Raw genomic sequence first — 23125 nt, 5'->3', positions numbered from 1 at the left:
TTTAAACGAATATGTGTATCAATGTCTTGAAGGTTTGCCTTTGGTTTTTTTCAACAGGCTTACAGCTTTGAGTTGAAATAGAAAAGGGTAAAATGAACAAATATTAATGAAACATGTTATTAGAGACCTCAAAAAAATAAGAGATTCTAAATTGACACATACCTAAGGAAATTTTATTTTTTAATAAAAATCTTAAGTTCTAATATATATATTGTTAATATTTAGCAAAATCACCTTAAAGGAAAGTTATACATCATAGAATACCATTTACTTATTATAAAAAAATTTCAAAACAAAAGGAGAGTAACAATAATACAATGCATATTGTTATATTCAGAGTAGTTATTCAGGGTACAAGACACAAATATGAGATATTGTTCAAACAATATTAATGCAAAACTTTCTAATAACTGAAAAAATAGCAATTTTCTGAAGATAACCCTTTTTTTTTGGAGTGACGTAGAATATCAATGTGCCTTTTATTTACTTTTCTTGGATGACCAATGATGCCAAACATTTCTTCATATATTTATTTGCCATTTGTATTTCTTCCTCTAGTAAGTGTGTATACATTTCAGATACCTATTTTTGGATTGGATTTTTGAATTTTGGGATTTGATTTTTTTCAGTTATATAGCTTAGATATAAGTTCTCTGAGGGATGACTGGCTATAATTATTTCCCATTTCATGGGTTGTCTTTTACTCTGTCACTGATTACTTTTGTTGTGCAAAAAGTCCTTAATAAGGTGATATCTCCATCTGTTGATTGTTCATACTATTTTCCATGTGGTCTGAGGTTTTTTTTAAATGAAGTCTCTGCCCTTCACCTATATCTTGAAGATTACTATCTATTTTCTCTTATACTAGATTATTTGTTTCAATATTTGAATTCTTAATCCTTTTGGACTTTAGTGCATGGTGATAGGCATTAATCTAGTTTTAGTCTTTGGAGGATAGAAAGCCAGTTCTAGCAACATTTATTAAAGAAGCTACCTTTCTTTCAGTGAAGATGTTTGGCCCGTCTGCCAAAGATAATGTGGCTAAGCATGTGTGTAGCTGTCTGCATCTTCTATACTGTTTCCTGATCCTTGGGTCTGCTTTTGTGCCAATGCCATGCTGATTTTTTCATAGCAGTTTTGTAGTATAATTTCAAATCAGCGGTTTTGGTGCTTCTTGAGTACTATAATTTTTAGTGTATAGATATTTTGTTTTCTTTAGTAGATTGATTTCTAAGTATTTCACTTTTTGTGCATTATTGCAATGGGTGTGGTTGCCTCATTTTTCTGTCAGTTTATTGCTTGCGTATAGGAATGCTGTTGATTTTTTGAGTGTTGACTTCATACCTACCCACACTGCTAAAATTGGTTATCAAATGCAGAAGGTTTTTGGTGTATTCTTCTATACAGTGTATTTCGTCATCTGCAAATAACAATAATTTAATTCTTCCTTTCCTATACACACTGTTTTTCTTTCTCTTGTCTAATTGCTCCAGCTAATGCTTCCATAACTGTATTGAATAGGAGAGGTGACAAGGGACATTGTTATCTTGTTCCTGATTTTATAGGAAAAGCTTTCCATTTCTGACCATTTAGTATGATTTTAGCTGTTGATTTGTCAGAGATGGCTTTTATCAGATCGAAGATCATCTATTACCATTTTTTGTAGTTTTAAAATCATGAATGAGTATTGAAACTTGTATATTTTTTTTCTCCATATATTGAAAAGATCATGAGAATTTCTTTTGTCCTGTTAATATGGTATATTGCATTTACTGATTTGCATATATGTTGAACCATTCCTGCATGTCTTAGGTGAATCCTACTTGGTCATGGTGTGTAATCTTCTTGATGATATGATGCATTTTCTTTGCCAGTATCTTATTGAGGGTTTGTGCATCTATGTTTACTATGGAGAATGGCCTGTAGTTTTCTCTTCTGGTTGGGTTCTTTGGTTTTTGAACCAAGAGTGCTTTGATGGTCTTTCAATTTCCTTACAGTGACACTAGCTCTTCTCTCAATTTCTTGTAGAATTCAGCAGTGAATCTTCCTAACTTGGGCTTTTCTTCATTGGTTAAGTTTTTGATTACATTCTTTGGCTGATATTGGCTGATTTAGAATTTTTGTATCTCTTTAGTTTTGGCAGTTTGATTGTATCTAGAAATCTGTGCATTTTCTCTGTGTTTTCTATCATATTGGAGTAAAGGTTCTCACAGTAGGTACTGATGATCGGCATTTCTGCAGCGTCCATTGTGATAACCCGCTTACATTCCTAACGGCTTGAACTTTTTTCTCTTTCTTCTTTGTGAAATTTGTGATGTATTAAACTGCTAGTTTCAAATACACGTTGCCAGAAATCTCTTGCACCTTTCCTTAGATATGCCAATGATATGAACACTATATACCACTTATTTCACAAATCCTAAGATTCTGTTCAATATTATTTTCTCTTTAAAATTAGATAATTTTAATTGACCTAAATTTGTGCTCTAACCTCCTTCTCTGTCATCTCTAGTCTAGTAATGTATCTCTCTAGTGAATATTTTAGGTGTATTTTTCAGTTCTAAAGTTTACCATTTTAAAATATTTACATATTACAGTGATGTACATCTGTGTGCATAAGTGTAGGCCTGTGAGGAAATACATACACATAGCAAAACCAGAATGAGTGTGTATTTCTTCTTTCTCTGCTTGGGAAATCGATCTTTTCATTGTCTTTAAGAGGGCTTATGTTTACCTCTAGGCTTCATATGGTATATAATATGGTTATTAAAACATGAGTTATCTACAGATGGCCTCCAATGATTGATGACATACACTTGTGAACTGGGACATTTTCCTGATTCTTTGTAATTGTATATACTGAATGATTTTGGATCATATTCTAGGTCTTCATATTACATTTTGAGACTTTGGGCACTACTAGTTTTTCTTCTCAAAGAAAGTTGGGTTTTGTTGTTGTTTTACCAGATAATTAAAATGACTAAGTTCAGAGTACTAATCCTGTGAGTTTTTAATATCTGTGCTGCAGTTTCATTATTATTTATTTAGTTTTTATGTATTTGGTACAGGGTACTCACTGCTCAGCTCTGCCTCACAGTGATCCTCCTGTGTTCAGACTCCCCAGTGCTTGGATAACAGGCATGCACCACTATGCCCGGTCTCCATGGCCAGCTCAGTGTGCCCAGGGGCATGGCTGGCATGGCTGTGGTGCAGGGGATAGAACCCCAGTCCCTGCACTTGCCTAAGTAAGCACTCAGTCTGCTGAGTTATCTTGCTGGCCCTGTACTACAGCTGACATCAGTCTCATGTGTGTGTTCCACTCCACTACTTCCCTGGGTTTTGTGCAGAAGTTTGTAGTATAACTCAGTTCTCCAGGACTCTGCTCTGCTCTCTGGAGCTTATGCCACACAGGACAGTCTTGTGCCTGGAAACTGCCTCACTTGCTCACAGCCCAGTGTCTTCTCCAGCTCTCTGCTTCAGGGCTCACACTCCGTTCTGTTCCTGTATGTCTCTTTGCTTATTTCCTCCTCCCAGGGAGACCAAGTACCTGTCAGAGTGGTAGGGGATCCATGCTCGTACTGCAGCTACCTGACCAAGAGCACCCTCTTTGTAGGGAATAGAGTGAGAATGAAATATATAAAAAAAAATTCCACTGTCCAGGAGTCATACCACAAGGTTGAACTTATGAAAACCCACCTCCCAGCTCTCTTGCTGTAAATATGTTTGTGTTAAAACCTTTGCTTAAGCACTGAACGGGGCTGTTCTTTGATCAAAGCTGAGAGGTAACTGAGGGCAATAGGACTTGCATCTCCTGTGCTGTTATTTATTTATTTACATTTCAGAGTACTTGGTTAGATGAGTTTTGTTTTGTTTCAAAATGTAAAACTTTTAATCATTGGGAGAAAGAGCTTGGAAGACCTTATTGTATCTCACCTGGTACCCTAAATCATGAATTTTATGTAAGGATTTAAAGTTTTAATCCTTCTGCATAGGCAAAAGTATCACTCAAGCAAAATTTATTTCCTGACCCCAATCATTTTTTGGCACTGGGGATCAAACTCAGGACCTTGCACTTGTCAAACAGACATTTACAGCACTGAGATATTGCTCCCTGGCCCAAAAAATCTTTCAACAGTCTTCATATGGTCAGTGCCATGGACAAGCAAAGCAATTCTGACAATACAGTTAGATTAATCTACTACTTTTCGATGCATTTCTTAAATATGTGCCTAAGAGTTACAATGAAGAAATGATGACCATAATACAACTCCCTATACACAGTAGAGCAACAATCTTTATGGTTATTCAGATCTCCTTTACACGCTACTTGGCAACTTGTTCCTGAAGGTGGCTCCAATATCACTCTTTATACAACTGTTAATGTTAGCAGGGTTTTATATAGATTTATATTGTGTTGAATAGTAATAGCTATAGCAGCAAACAACAACTGGGACTTTGTATCAAGTTTACTAAATCAAATTATCTTTGCCTCACAAGAAAAACTAAGGCTTGAAATGATTATCTCCATATACTGTACTTTTATTTTTCCAGCTCTTATTATAATTTTTGGTTTGTTCAAATCAGGATACATAATAAGATTTATATAAAGCCATAATTGACAAGTCTGTCCTGTTAAGAGCACAGTAGTAAAAATGAGATGCTTTGCAAAGCATATGGTCTCTGCTGCAATTATTAAATGTTATTGCTGTAGAGCAAAGTATCTATAAACAAGGCATAATGAACAGGCAGAGCAAATTTCAATGAAATTTTGTTTCCAGAACCAGGGTACAGGTTATGGGATTTACAAACCATAGTTCATAGTTCATCTGTTGTTGTTGTTAATATATATATATATATATATATATATATATATATTCTGTGTGTGTGTGTGTGTGTGTGTGTGTGTGTGTGTGTGTAACCAGGGATTAAACTCAGTCCCTTGTGCTTGCCAGGGAAGTGCTTCTTCTACTGAGCCATCGCCCCAGTTCCCCATAGCTCATCTGTGACTGTCATATGGCTCTCAGCTGGTATGTCTCTGTCATGTTTTGATCTAAAGTATACCAAAAGCCAGCTGACGTGCCAGGGGTATTGAACTCACCAAAGGATTAATTCATTCATAAGTTCATAAAAGAATGAGTTTTTCAGAGCACCTTCCCTACCTGAAGGGAGCTGGATACAGGGTCATGACCTTGGAGACTGTATCTTGTTGTGTGCTTCCTGGCTGCTACAACCTGAGATTTCAGTCCAAGTTCTTCCCTCGCTAGGACCTAAATGCCAGTGAGCCATGCACTGAAGCCATGAATCAAAATAACACTTCACTTTTGAAATTGTTTTCTTAGGTATTTTGCCATAGTATCTTTAGTTCTTTTTTAAATAGAATTATTTCATTGTTGTTTGGTGGTTTCTTTTGGTTTTTTAAGACAGGATTTCACTATTTAGTTCAGGATGGCTTTAAACTCATTGTACAGTCTAAGCTAGGCTTGAAGTCAAAGCAAGTCTTCTTGCCTCAGCCTGCAGAGTGCCTGGACTGCAGGTGTGCACCATTATGCCCAGCTGTAGGCTCTTTCAAAATGCCTGTTCACTGTTGGCCCCAGGTTAAAGAACACACGCATGCAAGCACCAGCCACAGAAGGCAGCACAGCATGGAGCAGAGCACAAGAGCCACCTGCAGCCTTATTGGATAATTAATGTACAGGTTGTTACCTCATATTTATATTCTTTCGTAGTACCATAACCAGTGCATGTGCGTGGTCTGTGCTAAGTTGGGATTACATAACTGTATCCCACTGCGTCCCAGCACTAGCCAAGTGAGGTCACGTCCTCAGGTGTCCTTAGACTCTCCTGAGCTTTGAAGCAGTTTGAGTGGTTCCTCACATTCATTCTTCTTACTTTTCCTCCATACCCTTCTCATAAAGCAACACATTTGTTGTAGAAAATGAATTACATTTGTTGAAGGAAATAAATTGCTGAGTCTTGCCAGTTATATCCTCTGGGTTAATTTAATGCGTTCCTCTGTTTCTGTGCCACAGTACAAAACAATTTAGGTTTGCAGCTCCCTTCAGAGCAGTCAGGTCTATCAGCTACTGCAGAAGTAATAACTAGCACCTGATTCCAAAGCTCCTGCTCCTAGTCATAGAATTGATGTCAGCCACAGAGACATCTCTACCCCAGCAAGTGACAAATGGCCTGGATGACCTGCACTTTTGTAGGGGCCAGTTGAGTCCATAACAGGGAGTTTTTCTTCATACACAGTTTTAGAATGCATTCAGCATAATGGAAATTTTTAGGTCAGTCAAAAAACAATTTTGGGGAATTTTAAGCTGTGTTTTATTGATATGTAAGAATTATTCTCATCAAAAACAAAGGTAAGGGAGAAAGGCCACATATATGATACACTAGGGCTCATTGTCAGGAATTTCTCTTAGGATCTTCTTAAATGAACTAAATCAAAGAGAAAAAATACGTAAAGAAAAGCCTCCTGCCAGGCATGCCTGGCCTTCACTTTGTCCGTCTGGGCCCTGAGCGCTGCTCTCCCTGATGGGCTGACTGCCGACCGAGCTAAGGCTCCCAGACCTCAGACATAAAGACATGCATGTCTTTCAGAAAGCACGGCTCCTTTCACAATTGACATAGGTCAGCTGTTTCTCGTTCAGGGCTATGATTACTTTTCCTTTTATCTTCTTAAAAATGCTACATTTTCCATTGATAGAGAAAATTAAATTTCGTTTATATAAGCATGTATAATCTTGTTACAGATTCAGAATGTTTTATCTGCATGTTTTATCTCCATTAATGAACTGCTTAGCTTTTATTCTACTTAACAAGGAAACCAGAAAACTACAACAAAAAATAATTTCTGATATAGACAGCTGAGTTTGAGCTTTCATCTGTGAATAAGCTTTTCTTCAAATTTGTAAAATGCACTTTCATGCTGAAGTTTCATCTACTTTGTAAACATTAGGTCTCTCAACTATTTAATATGAGTATACACATAATACTCTCAAGTCAGACTTCATTCTTCTTTATCAATATTCTAAAAGCATTATTCATTTTTAATAGCTTGGCTACTATTCCCCAAATCATGCTGATTAGATAGAGGTATATACTGTGTCTAAGCATACATTTCAGGAAGAAGCAATTAAAAGACTGAAGTTTTATTTTAAACCAATATATCTGTGTTACCCAAAGAGCGCTTTCATTTTTAATATAAAAATATTTTATAATGCAAAAACCACAGCTCTTGAGTATACGCAATGTATAAATTTGAACACATTTATAATTTATGATACAATATTAGTTTTTCTATTTGTAAAATTAACTTTTAAAATACACATATTTAGAAACATTGGATGTACTTATAAAAATTATTTTGCATAGAAGTTTTTAAATGGTACATTTGAACATTTCTCTATTTTTGGATAGTTCAGCCTCCCTTTTTACCCAATATTACTCTAAAAATCCATCAACTGTAATATATGAAAGCCTAATTTAAGTTAAGAGTGGTGAAGCATGCCTATAACCCCAGCACTCAGGAGACTGAGGCAGGAGGATAACTGTGAGCTTCAGGCAGCCTGCACCACATAATGAGACACTGTCTCAAAAAAAAGACCTAATTTATTTACTGTAACTACAATCAAATAATCATTTTTGATAACCACAACTGATCATATTTAAAAATACTTATTTCCAACTTGACGCTATTCCAAAGATGCTTACATAAGCACCCTTGTCCAGGTCTGCTTCGCAGAGCACACGTGCTGCGTCTTAGAGGCTATGCATCGTTGCTTTCACTAGGAGATGAATTCCACTTCTCCACATAAGCAGGAGCATCTGATATAAAATATTTTTTAAGAATGTGTGATAAAAAAGAGTACTATGTCAATATAATTAATATAAAATACCTCATCATTTCTGTAGTTTACATTTTCCCGGAGCCACTGTGGCTGAATGTCATTTGTGCCAATTTTTCTTCTCTTGAGACAGGGTCTTGCTATGAGGCTCAGACTGGTCCTGAGCCCCTGGCAATGCCCTGAACCAGCCACATCAGGGCTGAGGCCACAGTCGTGCACTGCCACACCTGGCCACGTTCCTGCTAACTTGCCTCTTGGGTCTGCTATTCTATAAAATACCCTTTTATGCTCTTAAACTCATTGTTTTATTGAGATTCTTTATTGCCTTTCCAGACTGGTATGTAATTCAGTACTCACTTTCTCATTAATCTGTAATTTATTATGATTTTTACAGATCTTTTGAAGGAAATAAAACTATATACTGTGTTAGCTACTAAATTCACCTTTATAAAGAAATTTTGTTTTAAGTTGATTTAGCTTTATAAAATACTTTCCTGTTGCACTGTCACTGCAGCTTGACACAGCTTGCTGGGGAGAAGGTGATGACCCCTCTTCTTCCCCTGTGAAGTAGACCTTCTGCTTGTGCATGTAAGAGGAAATCTTACCTCCTGAAGGTCCTTCAGAGGATACTCCGAGCTAAAAAATTACTTAATGTAAATTAATTCAAGACAGGAGACATAATTCCTTGAGTATGGTTAAGTAGGCTACAAAATTCACTAATTATAAAATAGAGATGTTTACAAAATACTCTTCTTTCTGAGAAATCTCCCCATATTTTCCTTGGTGAGCTCACCTTTTCCTGGGACAGAAACATTTCCATATGTACGTCAAGAATATGAGAAAACACACAGAATGGCCACGTCTTTTTGTGCTCCATCTGTGCCTCCTGATTTCCTGTAGCTCTGAAACCTTAGTTAAAACTGACATCAACATTTCTCCAACTCATGGGAGCCTATCTGACAACCCAGTCATGAGTGTTTGTTCACCAGATAGCTGATGATGTTTTAATGCAGCCTGGATGGGAACCAAGTTTTCTTCAATATTCACAAAATGTAAGCTAAATGTGTGTGCTTCTTTTTCTATGTCACCGTGCCACAACAAATACATCATATTATTTTGGATAAATGAAAAATAAAATATATCGATAATACAGATTTGACAAATTGTATTATATCTTAATTGATGAGCTCATACAGCCTAATTCTGTGGAAATCACCTAATACCTACTCATTAGAGAAGCCTATGAATTTAATAAAAATTTTATGAACAAAAGAGTTCTTTTTTTGGTATTAAGAAAAAAAGAAATTGCTTTTTCTCTAAATGTTTTATAGAATTGGGTACAAATCCATCAAGTCTTGAATTTTTTTCTTAGTGGGAGACGTGGGGGCCCGCCCCGTAGCTCAGCTCTTTAAGTGGTTGCTTCAACAAAGCAGTCAGGCTCAGGTTGCTGTGGTTCAATCCCCACAACTCAAGCCAGCCAAACCTGCCCTGAAGGCATTCGGTGAAAAAAAAATCTTAGTGGGAGACTTAATCACTGCTTCAATTTCTAATTTTCTATTCCTTATCAATTTAATTTTGAGGTTGAACTTGCCCATTGACTAGGCGTTACAGTACATTAGCATGTAATTTGCCATAGTTCCTTAAGATCTTTCGTATTTCTGTGACATGAGCTGCAAGGTCTCCTTCATTCACATGACCTTATTTGAGTTTCATCTAGCTATAGTTAATGTTGTCTGTCTTGAAAATGCCAACTTTGTTTTATCAAGCTTTGTGAATATGTTTTATTGTCTAGTCTGTCTCTCTTTCAATTAATTTGTGGCTCAGTTTGTTCTTGCTATTTTCAATCCTGCAGGTGAACTCTAAGGTTGTTTATTTAAAATCTTTTTTATAGATATATGTATAACTATAAATATCTCTTTTAATACTGTTTTTGCTGTATCCCAGATTTTTATATGCTGTTTCTGTTTTCATTTTTCAAGAAATTTATTCATTTTTCTTTTAATTTCTTCTATTGGAGATTTATGAATATGTATTTAATTTTTACGTATTTGTGTATTTTCTGTTGTTCTTGTTAAAGAACTCACAAAATTTAGTGTTATGAAGATGATTTAATTAAAACTGGCTAAAAATTTGAAAGGCATTTCTCAAAGAATTGATATCTGAAAGTATATAAGTAATCCTCAATATCAATAATCATCAGGCAAATACAAGTCAAACCCCAGTAACACACCACCGCATACAAGTCAGAATGGCTATTAGCAAAAATACCAAAGATGACAAATGTGAGCTCTGCTCACAACAGCCAGGGTATGGAGTCAACTAAGGTGCCGATCAGCAGACTGGGGTAAGGAAAACGTGCCATGTGTCAGGAAGGGACTATGGCCAGGGAGATAGCTTAGTAGAATAAGCACTTGCCTGGCAAGCCCAAGGTCCTGTGTTCAATCCCTGGTACCACAAAAAAAAAAAAAAAAAAAAAAAAAAGGGACTATGGCTGAGCCATAAAATCAGTGAATCACATCACTTATAGCAACATGTATGGAAAGGGAGGTCATTATGTTAAGTGAAATAAGCCACAGAGAAATACCACATTTTCTTACTCATCTTAGGAAACAAAAAGTCAATTTCATAGAAGAACAGAGTGGAATAGTTGTCACTAGAGAGACAAAGAGGGAGAAAAGAAATTAAGGAACAAAAACATAGAAGGAATTAGCTGTAGTTTACTATGGTAGTGTAAAGTAATTTTTAATAACACAAATCTATGATGTATTCAAAATAACAAATAGTATAAAAGTTTCAAAACTATAAAATCGACTATGTTTGAGGAGAAGGAAGTGTTTATACTATTCTGACTTGATCACAATACACTGCATAATGTACTGAATAATCACACTGTGCCTTGTAAAGACACTTATCTCTCAATGAAGGATAAGGATAAGCAGAAAAATTACTAAAAACATGGCTCCTGCTTTTTATGAAGCTATCGACCAAGGAATGTTCTGTCATTTTTTTATTTACTTATTGGTTCTTCACAGATGTTAACTGCATGGATTCTTTTTGAAAGAGTATGAAATCATTACAGAAAAGAGATATTCATAAAAATGTTGAACATAAGTTCCAGGTGGCATAATAATTGTGAAATTAATTAAGGTCAGCATCTTGATTGTGTTCTCAGATCTGAATAGCCATACAACGCAGTTCCTATCAGTAGTGTATGGAATGCTGTGGGAGCTGGTTTTTCAAAATTATTTGAAAATAAATAGAGAACTAAGGTGACTATGCCATAAGATGACGATCATACCGAGAACACTCTGCCACTCTAAAAGGCATTATAGATATAGAAGTTAATTTTACCCAATCTATAAAAAAGCATTCCAAAAACGGCAGTAGAAAGTACATATTGCTTAAGATATGTGGAAAGTTTCTTTACTATCATATAAACAATTTTTCAAGCATTAAAAAAAACTGCACTCAAGTGAAATAGGTTAGACCAAAGATTTTCAGGATAAAAGGGGAGAAACTTGACTTTCAAAACTGGTTCCTTATATTGGAGTTTATATAAATATACTGAAATGGATAGTTATATTACCTACTGTAATTCACAGCTATGAAGTGGGACAATATGCATATGGTTTTCAGAAATGAAAATAAAGTACCGGTGGAATACAAGAACTGAGACGCATCAGCAGTACTAACACAGTTTATGTCCCGGACACAGGAGTCATGATTCCTGGGCTTTGTAAGCTCCCGCTGCACTTCCTGTGACTGGCCAGGCAAGAGGCGCTCTGGGACGCTAACTTCCTTTCTTTACAGAGGGAGTAAAATTTATTAGCAGTGTTAGTGGGAAAGCTGAATGGTAGAACATAAAATAGAAAGAAAAATTAATTACATACTCTGTCTTCTAAGCAGAGAATATATATAAAAACCTTTAAGGGTGTTTGATATACGAGCCTGCTCAACAAATTTTAACAATAATAATTAGTACTAAATTTCCCATCAATATGCATTTAATAGGATCTCTCCACTGCCTGACATAATGTAACTGAAATGGAATCAAATTCATAATAGCACATGTCCTTGTGTATATAGACACAACAATGTTTTAGAACTGGTCACCGTATCATAATCTGAAACTATAACTCTTCTTCACATAGTTCTTGATAATATCCTAATATTCATTGAATCAACCAAGAAATAAACTTCATTCTAAAGAACTGAGTATAAAAACAGTAAGAAGAGGGGCTGGGGAGATGGCTCAGTAGAATAAGTGCTTCCCTGGCAAGTGCAAGAGCCTGAGTTCAATCCCTGGTTCTGCCAAAACAAACAAACAAACAAACAAACAAACAAACAAAAAACCACACACACACAGTAAGAAGTTATATTTAAAAAGTTCTATTAAGTTCAATACCTTGTTACATTTTCAAGCCTATTTATGGCATGCACACAGTGGAATGCCCACATTGGAAGTGCCTATTCTGATGGGTTTGTACGCTTGCACATCCCTTGAAACCCCACCCCAATCTCTCGTCTACCCTCCTCCTGTGCAGAATCAACTACTGTCCTGACAGTTTTCATCATACATTACTTTTCAATGTCCCATATTCATATGCAGCATAATAATTGTGAAATTACAGTCAGCACCTTGACTGTGTACCATTTGTATGTACATAATAGCTGCGATCACTGCAGGTGATCGTACAGAACACGAAACTTTTCACTTCTCATTTCTCCTGCCCTCAACCCTCACTCTGCCCTCCGACTCTTGACCCCTTCTTGTCTGCAAGACATTTACTTGAGGTCTATATCTTCAGTTCTTTAGGTATTCTATGAATTAATCCTCTCACCAAGGGCCTTTCTGAACAAAACCCTAATGGCACAAAAGTAATACTGAGAATCAACAAATGAGATTATATTAAAATGGAAAGCTTCTGCACAGCAAAAGAAAAAAAGGAACAAGCATGAAGAGAAAACCTACAGAATAAGAAAATTTTTGGCATAATGTGTTGGATACTAGGAATTCACAGAAAGGAAATCAGATCACGCACTTCATTTTGCATCTGGCTAATTTTTCTCAACATGGTGCTCTATTTATTTGACAGTAAACCTTCTGGATTACACCGCTCGTATCTGGAGCACTCAGAACCCAAATCAATGCCATCCTTATTCAAGCTGCTGGGGTTTCCTACCCCTCCTACTCAGACTCATTTCCTACAAGCAGGTCACTGCCCCACTAACTTTCAGATGTGATGGACAGCTTTAGCTCAATGTGTGGATAATAATCCCCCTTCTGGAGAAAAAAGTGAGAGACATAAAACTGTATTTTCTGTATTTCCCTGTTGTAGGCCTGAATATGTTCTTGGTTTTACTAAAGAAAAACTTCTTAGTTGAAACTAAGTCACATAGTGAGACAGCTAAACCACAGGGCTTATATATGACTGCTATACACTGTGCCAGTACTCTGACCTTCTGGATCCCAAGAAGGTAGCACACCTTCTGGACTGCCGCTGGACACGGTCCCACCAGCGTGAACCAAGGATGGTCCTGTCTCATGAGGCAGCATGGGGCAGATCTGTGGGGCGGTATGAGCTGGGCCGCGGGAGGGTCATGCGTGTAAGGTCTCATCGTGAGTCAAGGAAGTGATCCTGTGGTGGCCTAACTCATCAGAGTACAGCCTGGAGTCTTTATACCACTTCCAACAGTTTTATAGCTATTCATGAATCTTTTACTATGAGCACATGTCCTGGACAAAAACTAGTTGCTATTGATGTACCACTGTTGCCACTATTTTTGCTATTATATTAAAGTGCCTAGTAATCAGAATACCTGGTTGAGTTGTGAATTTAGCACATATTCTTCCTGCAATCTTTGTCAAGTTGTCTATCCTAGGGATTTCTTTCTCTATGAATACTTCCTAGGCAGGAAGTATAAATACTCGGTGCTGCTATTGTGAAAGCCAAATCAGAACACCTTATTAGCCAACATTTTCTATTATGTACTTCTTTATTCTCCAGACAGATGATTCAGTTAAAATTTTTTCCCCATTGCTTCATTTTGTCAAATGGAAATACCATGTCTTCTTCCTTCAGAGCCCTGCACACCTCTTGTTGTGACGCCCAGTGCCTCCGCATCCTGTTATCCTCGCCTTCAATTCAAACCCTCTTCCTCTTTGGAGGAAGTTCAGCCTGCCACAATCACTTTATTGACCCTGGAATTCCAACAAATAGCACCGTACATTTCCTTCAACATTTTGCTCTTTTTCAGTTATTCAGAGCAACTTACTTACCTCTCCTTAAGAGCTGTGACTCTATCGTATCTCGAAAGAAACATTAGCAATTACTAATCATCTGGACAACTGCTGACCAGATGACATACTGTGTCATACAATGAATTCAATTATGGAAATTGTAAGCTACATCATTAAACATACAGCCTTTGATAGAAGTACATGGATAAAAGCTATTTAAAATCATAGGCTTGCATATTTTCATTTTCTTTGCCAAAATATTCCTACCCTTTTCTGATTTTTTCAATCATGTCTTTTAATTCTACCACACATATTGCAGGAATGAATGTGCTGACAAAATAAAACCAGTGTCACTGTCAAAGAATAGGAATTTTTTTTTAAGATTTTTTTTTTTTTTTTTTTTTTTTTTTTTTTTTTTTTTTTTGTGCAGGGTCTCACTGTGCAACTCAGACTCATAGTGATCCTGATTTCTGCCTCCTTAGTGCTGGGATTACAGGCATGCACCACCACTCCCAGACTCCAACGCCTGTTCAGTGCACCTGGGGGTGGGGCTGGCATGGCATGTGGTGCCAGGGATCAAATCCTGGCCCCTGTGCCTACCTAAGTAAGCGCTTAGCCCAATGAGCTATACCACTGGCCTGGGAATTATGTATATTCCTTGTATATTTTTTCATAATTTGTGTAGAATATATGTGCATATAAAAGGGCTGCTTTATTACCTAGAAGCATGAGAATCACTCGGAGAGATTTAACAATACTGCTGTTCCATCCCAGTGACCAGTACTTAACTTGATTAGTCTATCACTTGGCAGCAGGATATCGAGAAGTTATCATGATAATTTTCTTAGACAATTGGGCATGGAAACTTGTTCTCCATTTAGAGCCTATTCAGTTCATTTCTCTCTCACTTCTTTGTTTGAGGAGCACGTTGTCTTCCTGGAGAAATTTAAGGCTATTTATCTAAACACTCTTCTGCTGGCAGCATTTAGATTTCCAGCACATATGCATAAGCACAACGTAGTTTTACTTTGAAAGCTACTGTAATTAAGTGGGCAGTAACATTTTTCATATACATCACAGTTAAGGCAACAGCTTGGCAAGTATTAGCCTGATGGAAAGAGGGAAGGAAAAGAAAATAATATCCTGTGGATATATTAACTATAAAGAAAAATTACAATTTCAAGGTTTATGTACCTGATCGATGGCTCTCAGATGGTCAGCAAAGCAGTTTATTTCAGACAGAAGTAGAGATATGATGGACTTTCTCAACAAGCTGCAACTTCCCAGGGTTACCAGGTGCTGAGAGACACAGTGCTGCTCCTGGAACTAAAGAAGAAATGAGCAAGTTTTTATTTTCCATCAAGTCAAGTCAAAATGTATTGAATGGGTATTTCCTAACACTTAACTATTAAACTAAAGGCTAGGAAGAGTTAAAAAATGTCAACATAATTCTAGTCTGCTCTAAGCTAAGTTTTAAAATAGACAAATTATAGCAAACCAGTACTAAGACTGTATACAGCAGTCAAATTTTGACATGACAGGATGCTAAAATGTAAGTTTTAGTGAACACATCAAAAGATAATATAACAGTTAAGATGACAGAGTACATGCAGAGTAAGTTATGAAGATGTTACTGTAGGAAGACACTTGAGTACTTACACAAAAGACAAAAGATACTAAAAGGTGAAAGCAAAGATTTGAAGGTAAGTTTGGAAAGAGTTGTGGGTTCCAGGTTCCACCGCTACTCGTAAGTAAAGGGACTGCATACTTAGCACAAGTCAAAATCAGGGTGCTTTATAACAGTGAGGGAGAAGTGAAACACTGAATTTTCATGTACAGGTAACAAAAGGAGTCACAATTTAAAAGGATATAGGATGCAATAAACTATACTTCATAAGAAGTAGGAAATGTCATTATCAATCATATTAAGGAAAGTAAAACTCATGGTCAGAATTTCATTTGATCTATCTTTTAGCAAAGCTAGGAAAGGAGGCTTGAAGAAGAACCTCAAAACCAGGTGGTGGTCATATATTTTACCACTGCTGTATATGAGCTGAAAACGATACCAAAGAGATACTACTTCAAGTGATAAATAATGTAGGTGGGACTAGGAAATGCTGCATCTGTCCTTTACATGCAGACATTCCTATGTGCAGTAATCACACTAGTGATTCTAGGGACTGTGGTCACTTTCCTATTAAGGAAATAAGTATCTGAAGCTTGGAACTGTAAGCAGGAGTTGATATTTTAATAGTACACACTAATTTCAAAACTTAAAGATTATCAAAATAGCTACTGATGATCTTCTGATTTTCCACAGGGTCTGTGGTAATTTCACCCTTCTCATTCCTTATTGCTTGAATTTGAGTTTCTTCTTTCCCTTTTTGATGAGGTTTGCTAGGGGCTTATTAATTTTATTTAATCTTTCAAAGAATCAGCTTTTTGATTCGTTGTTTTCTGTCTTGACTGCATTAACTTCTGCCCTAATCTTTATAATTTCTTCCCATCTTTGGGCTTGGGGTTTGGTTTGCTCTCCTTTTTCTAGACATTTGAGGTGCAGCATGAGGGTATTTATTTGTTCCCGTTCTGTTTTCCTAATGTGTGAGTTCACAGCTATAAATTTCCCTCTAAGAACTGCTCTAACAGCAATGGAACACCCATCTCTGACAAAACAAAACAAAAAAGGGGAATATAAATAAAGGACTGTTTTGTAGTGAAAAAATATATACATATGCATATACAAGATAGTTAGGATAGATATACAGCTACTTTCTCTTAGTTCAGTGAGAAGAAAGCTTGGTACTAAGTGTTTAGATATCATGTCTACATCTTGTCCTGTGAATAACTACTATGAAGAAAACAACATGCAATGTATTAATTATTATAAATGTCCTAATAATGTTTTTGTAACTGTTTCATTGCTATTTTATCGTTTTTTCTCATTAAAAATTTAAAAAATTAAGTAAACACAGTAAGAACTGGGATGAGAAAAAGAACAAAAGAAAGAAGAGAAAAGGTATATTTATGAGTCTGCAGGACAGTTTGGATAATTGTACTGTTGATTTCTGCTGGTCTTTTGAAAGGAGCAGTCATTGCTTAACTTTTTTCTTTTCTTTCTTTTTAATTTCTTATATCTTTTTGTTGGTGGTGTTTTGTTTTCTTTTAACCAAATTTGCAGGATATAATCTGGTAACCTAAACAACTAATTTGAAGATAATATCAAGTAATACAGCAGCCATTGTTGAATTTCTATTACTTTAAGGAAAGCTGTATCGTTTCTAATGCTTTTTTTTTTTTTTAACTATTTTGTATACTTTGAAATATATATTTTTTAAAAAACACAGTAAAAATGTGAATGGATTATACGGGGAAATATCCATTGTAAATGGGGAATGAATAATTAGTTGTTGCTGTTTTTTGTGGAACCAGGGATTGAACTCAGGCACTTGCACTTGTCAGGCAAGTGCTTATTCTACTGAGCCTTTTCCTCAGCCTCTAATAATTAGCCCTGAATAGAACCCTAAATCAGCTTCTTGCTAAAACACCAAGTAACTACAACAGAAAATAATATTTATTTGTCAATGTTTCCTAATGTGATTGGTTAGGGTTTAACTCTTCACAACTCGCCAGTACTGCTTATTCTATTTCAGGTTTTGCACTTCCATGCTTGCACTTCAGTGCTCTCCCAGTTCTAAGCTTTTGGACGGTTTCTTACTGATGCTGGAATTGTGTCTTTTACCAGCGTTCCTCAGTAGGTAACTCTTTAGGCAATGCGTTAAAGTGAAGAAAAGTTAACAGACAAAAGACTTGGGAAAGCTGTAGCAGAGTGATGATGGCGGCGGCAGGGTTAGGCTCTCAGCAGGGACTGGCTGATCCAAACCCTAACCCGCTACTTCGGAGGAGCTTGTTTCAGCAACTTAACCGTTTATGTCTTACCTTCCACAGGTGCAAAGCAGCAGAGTTTATTTAGGAGCCTTACTGTAGATATTAGGTGGATAATAAAAATCCTTAACACAATTCAAGTCAGACTTGAATAAGGGAAATGTGACTATAACTTTAGATAGTAATACAGAAGCATCACAGGTTACATGACATGGACTTAATGTCTTTTTTTTTTTTTTTTTTTTTTTTTTTTTTTTTTTTTTCTATTTTGGCAGAACTGGAGATTGAACTCAGGCACTTGCCAGGGAAGTGCTTATTCTACTGAGCCATCTCCCCAGCCCAATTTATTGATTCTTGAAAAGCTAAATACTGTATTTGTCATTTCACATTGCTGGAATAGAACATCTGACGTTTGTGATTTAAAGTACACACTTACTTCAGCTCATGGCTTTCGTGAGCCCCACGACTGCCTGGCTCCAAGGCAGAAATGGCATGGCACATGGCGTGGCAAGAATCCTGCTCACCCATGGTGGCTGGGAAGCCCCGACAAGGGGCAGGGCAGGGAGGGAGCGCACCTGCATCTCATGACCCAGGTTCCCCCTCTTCAGACCAGGCTCCGTCTCTTGGTAGCACATTTTGCCTTGAACTCATCAATGGGTTTGGTCCACTGATAAGTAAAGCACATAATGATCCCATGACCTTCCTAAAGTGCCCATTCCAAGTACACACTATCTTTCTAGATGTAATACAATTCCATTAAAGAATAATGCTGAGAAGAAACTAAACTTCATCATACAGAACTTTTCCAAAGTATAGTTAAGAGCTATTTATTGTGTAGCCAGAATGACTGAGGTTGACAAAGAACAAATACTGTGTAACTTAACCTGGTTTAAAACTGTGTGTATAATGTTATAAAACAGCCTCTGTTCTTCCTTAAATTATTGTAGTTTCTTGCTGTTTGGTAAACACAGTGTAACTCTTAGGGAGGCTGATATGAAGGTAAGGACTAGAAAAACTTTATGCTAGGCTATCAGAGCAGAAACTGTGGATCCATCTCAATCATCTTTATCATGTCTTCCTGTATTTCAGAAGTCGTAAAGAAAAATGCATTGCTTCCCAGATTCTCCTGCAGTTAGGATTGCGGCTCTGGGCTGAGTTCTGCATCTGAAGGTCTCACCTGAGCCCTAGATTTAGAAGTACATTAAAGGAAGAGAAGTCGGCAAAGGCGTATGTTCCGTTGCTGCAGATTGTGGCAAAGAGACAGAGGGAACATCATTCTGGCTCATGCAGCAGCTACTTCAATGATTATCTTAACCTAGAGAGCATAACACATTTTTTTGGTCATGAAGGTCAATAATCATAGGTGTGTCAAATCCTCATTTATTCCTCAGAATATTTCTATTGATGAAAATTTCTCTTCATTTTAATTTTATGCATTTTATTATAATAAACAATAAGTAATAGGAAAAAAATCACAAAAATAAAGTCTTGTATTCCTAATGTTTATTGTTTATAAAAAGCATCAAATTTTCAGCTGGGCTATATCTAGCTGACAAATCAAAAGGAAACATTTTAAAAAACAAGTCCTACAGTGGTGTGGGCATACTACACTCTTGTTTTGCTTATGTAAATGTGTACAAGCCCTCTTACATGGAGCATCCCGGGAGTGCAAATCCTTCTGCACGTGTGTACACACTTTGCCTCCTGTAGTAGAGAGTGAGTAAACACAAAGATTGTGTCCTATGTCCCCCAGAACAGGGACTTAGATGCACAGCCAGGTACTATTACACTAAAGCAAAAATTTACAACAGAAAAGGAAGGAATGTGTTCACAGAACCCAGCCTTATGGTCTTCTCACGGTTTCTCAATCATGGCAGGAGCAGCAGCTACCATGGTATCCCTATGTTTTAGAGGGTTGTTGTTCAAAACCCAGCCTCCTCCAAGGTGCTTTGATCTAACTTCACTTGGTAGAATCAGAGCTCAATATCTTTCAGAGGTGTAATCAAAACTATGGTACAGTGATTGCTGGAAGCCGGGCTCCTAAAAACATCTGGTATCTATGGAACCGAGTGTTTTATGGCTCTTCCCTAACTTCATAATGACCACAGGAAGTAAATATTTTAAATGAATTCACAACACTTGGGAGCCATGATAGTACCAGCAAAGACACTCACAAAACAAAACACAATACCTCACATTTTTTTAAATTGTACCATACATGATCAATGCATAATTATCAAATTGAGTTACAAGTAAAATGCTGGCAAAAACCATTTAGAGAAATAAAAAAAATAAGCAACAAATACAGCACATAACACATGAAGTCAGGGTCATCCAGCAGTTAGTACAGGAAAAATATGAATTACAATTTCACTAAATAACATGATCAGGTCTTATCTGATACACATCTTAAAATTGAGCAAAACAAGTTATTAAAATATTGATTTGATTTACAAAATTGTAAAAAACAGACAAAGCTAAATATATTCTTATAAAACAAGTACTATAACTAATTTTAAAAAGAGAAGTTATAGTGGCCGGGGAGATGGCTCAGCAGAATAAGTGCTTCCCTGTCAAGAGCAAGGACCAGAGTTCAATTCCTGGTTCTGCCAAAAAGGAGAGACAGAGAGACAGAGAGAGACACAGAGAGACAGAGAGAGACAGAGAGAGACAGAGACAGACAGAGAGAGAGAGAGAGAGACAGAGACAGAGACAGAGACACAGAGACAGACAGAGAGACAGAGAGAAAAGTTATAGTCTAAAATATGTTTATTCCTAGAGATAAAGGTAAGAGTGGCATGGGAGAGTAGCGCTGTCTATGATTTATTTCTTGGGTGTTCATTTTCTACATATTAGTTAAAATGAGTATGTGTTTGTATGTAAGATGTAGTTTTAAATTACAAGATTTAAAGATAAATCATACAATCATACTATTCTGGTGAAAGCATAAGGACATGATAGAAGTTTGGCCTGTGTATAAGTGGGTCATTATTAAAAGGGTAATCCAACAACAAGCTTGACAAAACATCGAGGCCTTCAGTATATTCAATAATTCATTTTCCTATGAGGAGACACTACTTTGCTTAGTAAAATAAAAAACAGGAATCATTATAATAAAGTAAGAAACCATATTTAAAAACCATGCAGGCTTGCCTGAGAGCTGAGGTGCTTAAAGTGTTGCCTGGGCAGATGCAGTCAGGTGCATAGGATCACAGTCCGATCCCCAGCTCCACAAGCTGCACCAGACCCACTCTTAAGACAACCTGAACTAGCCAAAAAAAAAAATCCTTCTCTGAAAACCACAAACATGACACAGGAATAGATCTGCAATATAGGGGCACACTGATTCAGATACAGCTAACAAGCTTTTCTTGCTTTGAATGTACAATTTTCTGTTTCCTTTTTGTTTAGTGCTAAATGTCTGCTGTACATAGTACTATGTTCACTGAGAGGAGTTGGCACATATCCGTAATGAATTCTGATTCTTGCTCTTCTGTATCACTTTCCTTTTCCCATTACAAGTAGTTGTGCTTTCTATTTTTAAAGGACATACCACCCTTTTTCATGTTATCCAAGTTTTCTTTTGTTCTTCAAATTATATTTTGGGCTTTGCTTGTTTTTGATTTATTTCACTTAAAATTATGGTTCCAATGTCATTAGTTTTTCTGGAAATAACACAAACTTACATGTCTTATAGATGAATATTATTCTTTTTTATTTTTGGCAGAACCCGGGATTGAACTCAGGCCCTTGCGCTTGCCAGGGAAGCGCTTATTCCACCGAGCCACCTCCCTGGCCTGGCTGAGTATTATTCCACTGTGTAGATACACGTTTTAAAAATCAATTCTTCTATTGACAGACACAGACACAGCTATGTGTGTATTAATGTAAGCCTCTGGGAATATACATGGGAGGAGAGCAACTATATCGAGTGGAATTTCAACTTCAATTTTGTGAGAGATGTCTATGCTGGTTGTTACGGCTTGTGCCTAGACATCTCCCCAGAGCTTCATGCAGCTACAGGAGGGCTTTTCAGAGGTAGACATCTAGAGTGTGTGGTGTTGGGATTTGGGATGTCACACCACGATTGTTTCATGGTATGGTGCTAGGGTTAAGGTGCTCCACCCCGGCTGGACAGAATACAAGATGCAGAGACTGCTGTTGTGGCTTGCTGCTTGGCTGACTTCCACCTGTGCTGGGCCGCTCCTCCTCTGTGATGTCTTCTGCCATGCCACAGCGCCTTGGGGCCAGCCAGTAAAGAACTGAAACCTTTTCTAACTGTGAGCTAAAATACATCTTTCCTTTTAACTTGAGTGTTGGGTATTTTGTCTCAGAAATAAGTTACTAAGACAGTGGCTTCCACAGAGGTTATACTAGTTTAAATTTCTGTCAACAATATAGAAGGTTCCCTTCTCCCCACAGCCTCACAGCATTTAGTATTTGATTTCTTGATGATAGCCTTTCTGGAATAAGATTGAATATCACCATTGATCTAATTTGTATTTCTCTTCTGGCAAATGACACTCAGCATGTTTTCATGTATTTAGAAATCATTGGTACTTCTGAGAAGTACCCATACATTCCAATGTCCCATTTTGGATGGGGTCCTATTTGCAGGGCTCTAATTACTTTGAGTTATTTATATATTCTAGATACTAGCTCTTCTGTCCAACTAGTAGATGGAAGCATTTTTCCCACATAAGTGTTCCTTATATTGGTTGTTTCCTCTGTGGCATTGTAGCTTTTCAATTTTCTGTATTCTCATCTGTTGATTTCTGATGTTACTTCTTGTTGCAACTGGCAAAGTCTGTTCAAAAAGTTCTTACCTATGCCAATGTCTTTGAGAGTGTATCAATTTTATCTTTCCAAAGTTTGTTTCTCTTTTACCATCTAGGTCTAAGATGATTTCATTTTATTTTAGTACATGGCAACAGATATGGGTCTAGATTCAATCTTTTGCATGTGTGTAGCCTTTTGCTAGGTCCATACATTAAAGAGGCAATCTTTTGTCCAGGGTATGTTCTTGGCAACTATGCCAAAAATCATATGACTGAATGAGCCTGGGGATGGTTTCTGGATCCTCTAATCTGTTCCATTAGTTAGCATGTCTATTCTTTTGCCAAGGGGCTGGAGAGATGGCTCAGTGGTCTAA

At 36.9% G+C, this 23125-nt stretch overlaps 1 protein-coding gene across 1 annotated transcript in view; it reads right to left on the bottom strand.

Annotated features, from left to right (window-relative positions):
• The window catches only part of Mei4 (meiotic double-stranded break formation protein 4), a 201324-nt gene that overhangs the window by 43225 nt on the left and 134974 nt on the right, over positions 1–23125 (bottom strand). The window contains exon 4 of the mRNA XM_023718659.1: positions 15286–15417. Within this exon, the coding sequence (XP_023574427.1) occupies positions 15286–15417 (132 nt within the window). The remainder of the gene's footprint in view (positions 1–15285; positions 15418–23125) is intronic.

Source organism: Octodon degus, unplaced genomic scaffold (genome assembly GCF_000260255.1).
Source record: "Octodon degus isolate 3935 unplaced genomic scaffold, OctDeg1.0 scaffold00061, whole genome shotgun sequence".
Lineage (NCBI taxonomy): Eukaryota > Metazoa > Chordata > Mammalia > Rodentia > Octodontidae > Octodon > Octodon degus.
This window is presented reverse-complemented; position numbering and strand designations above follow the sequence as displayed.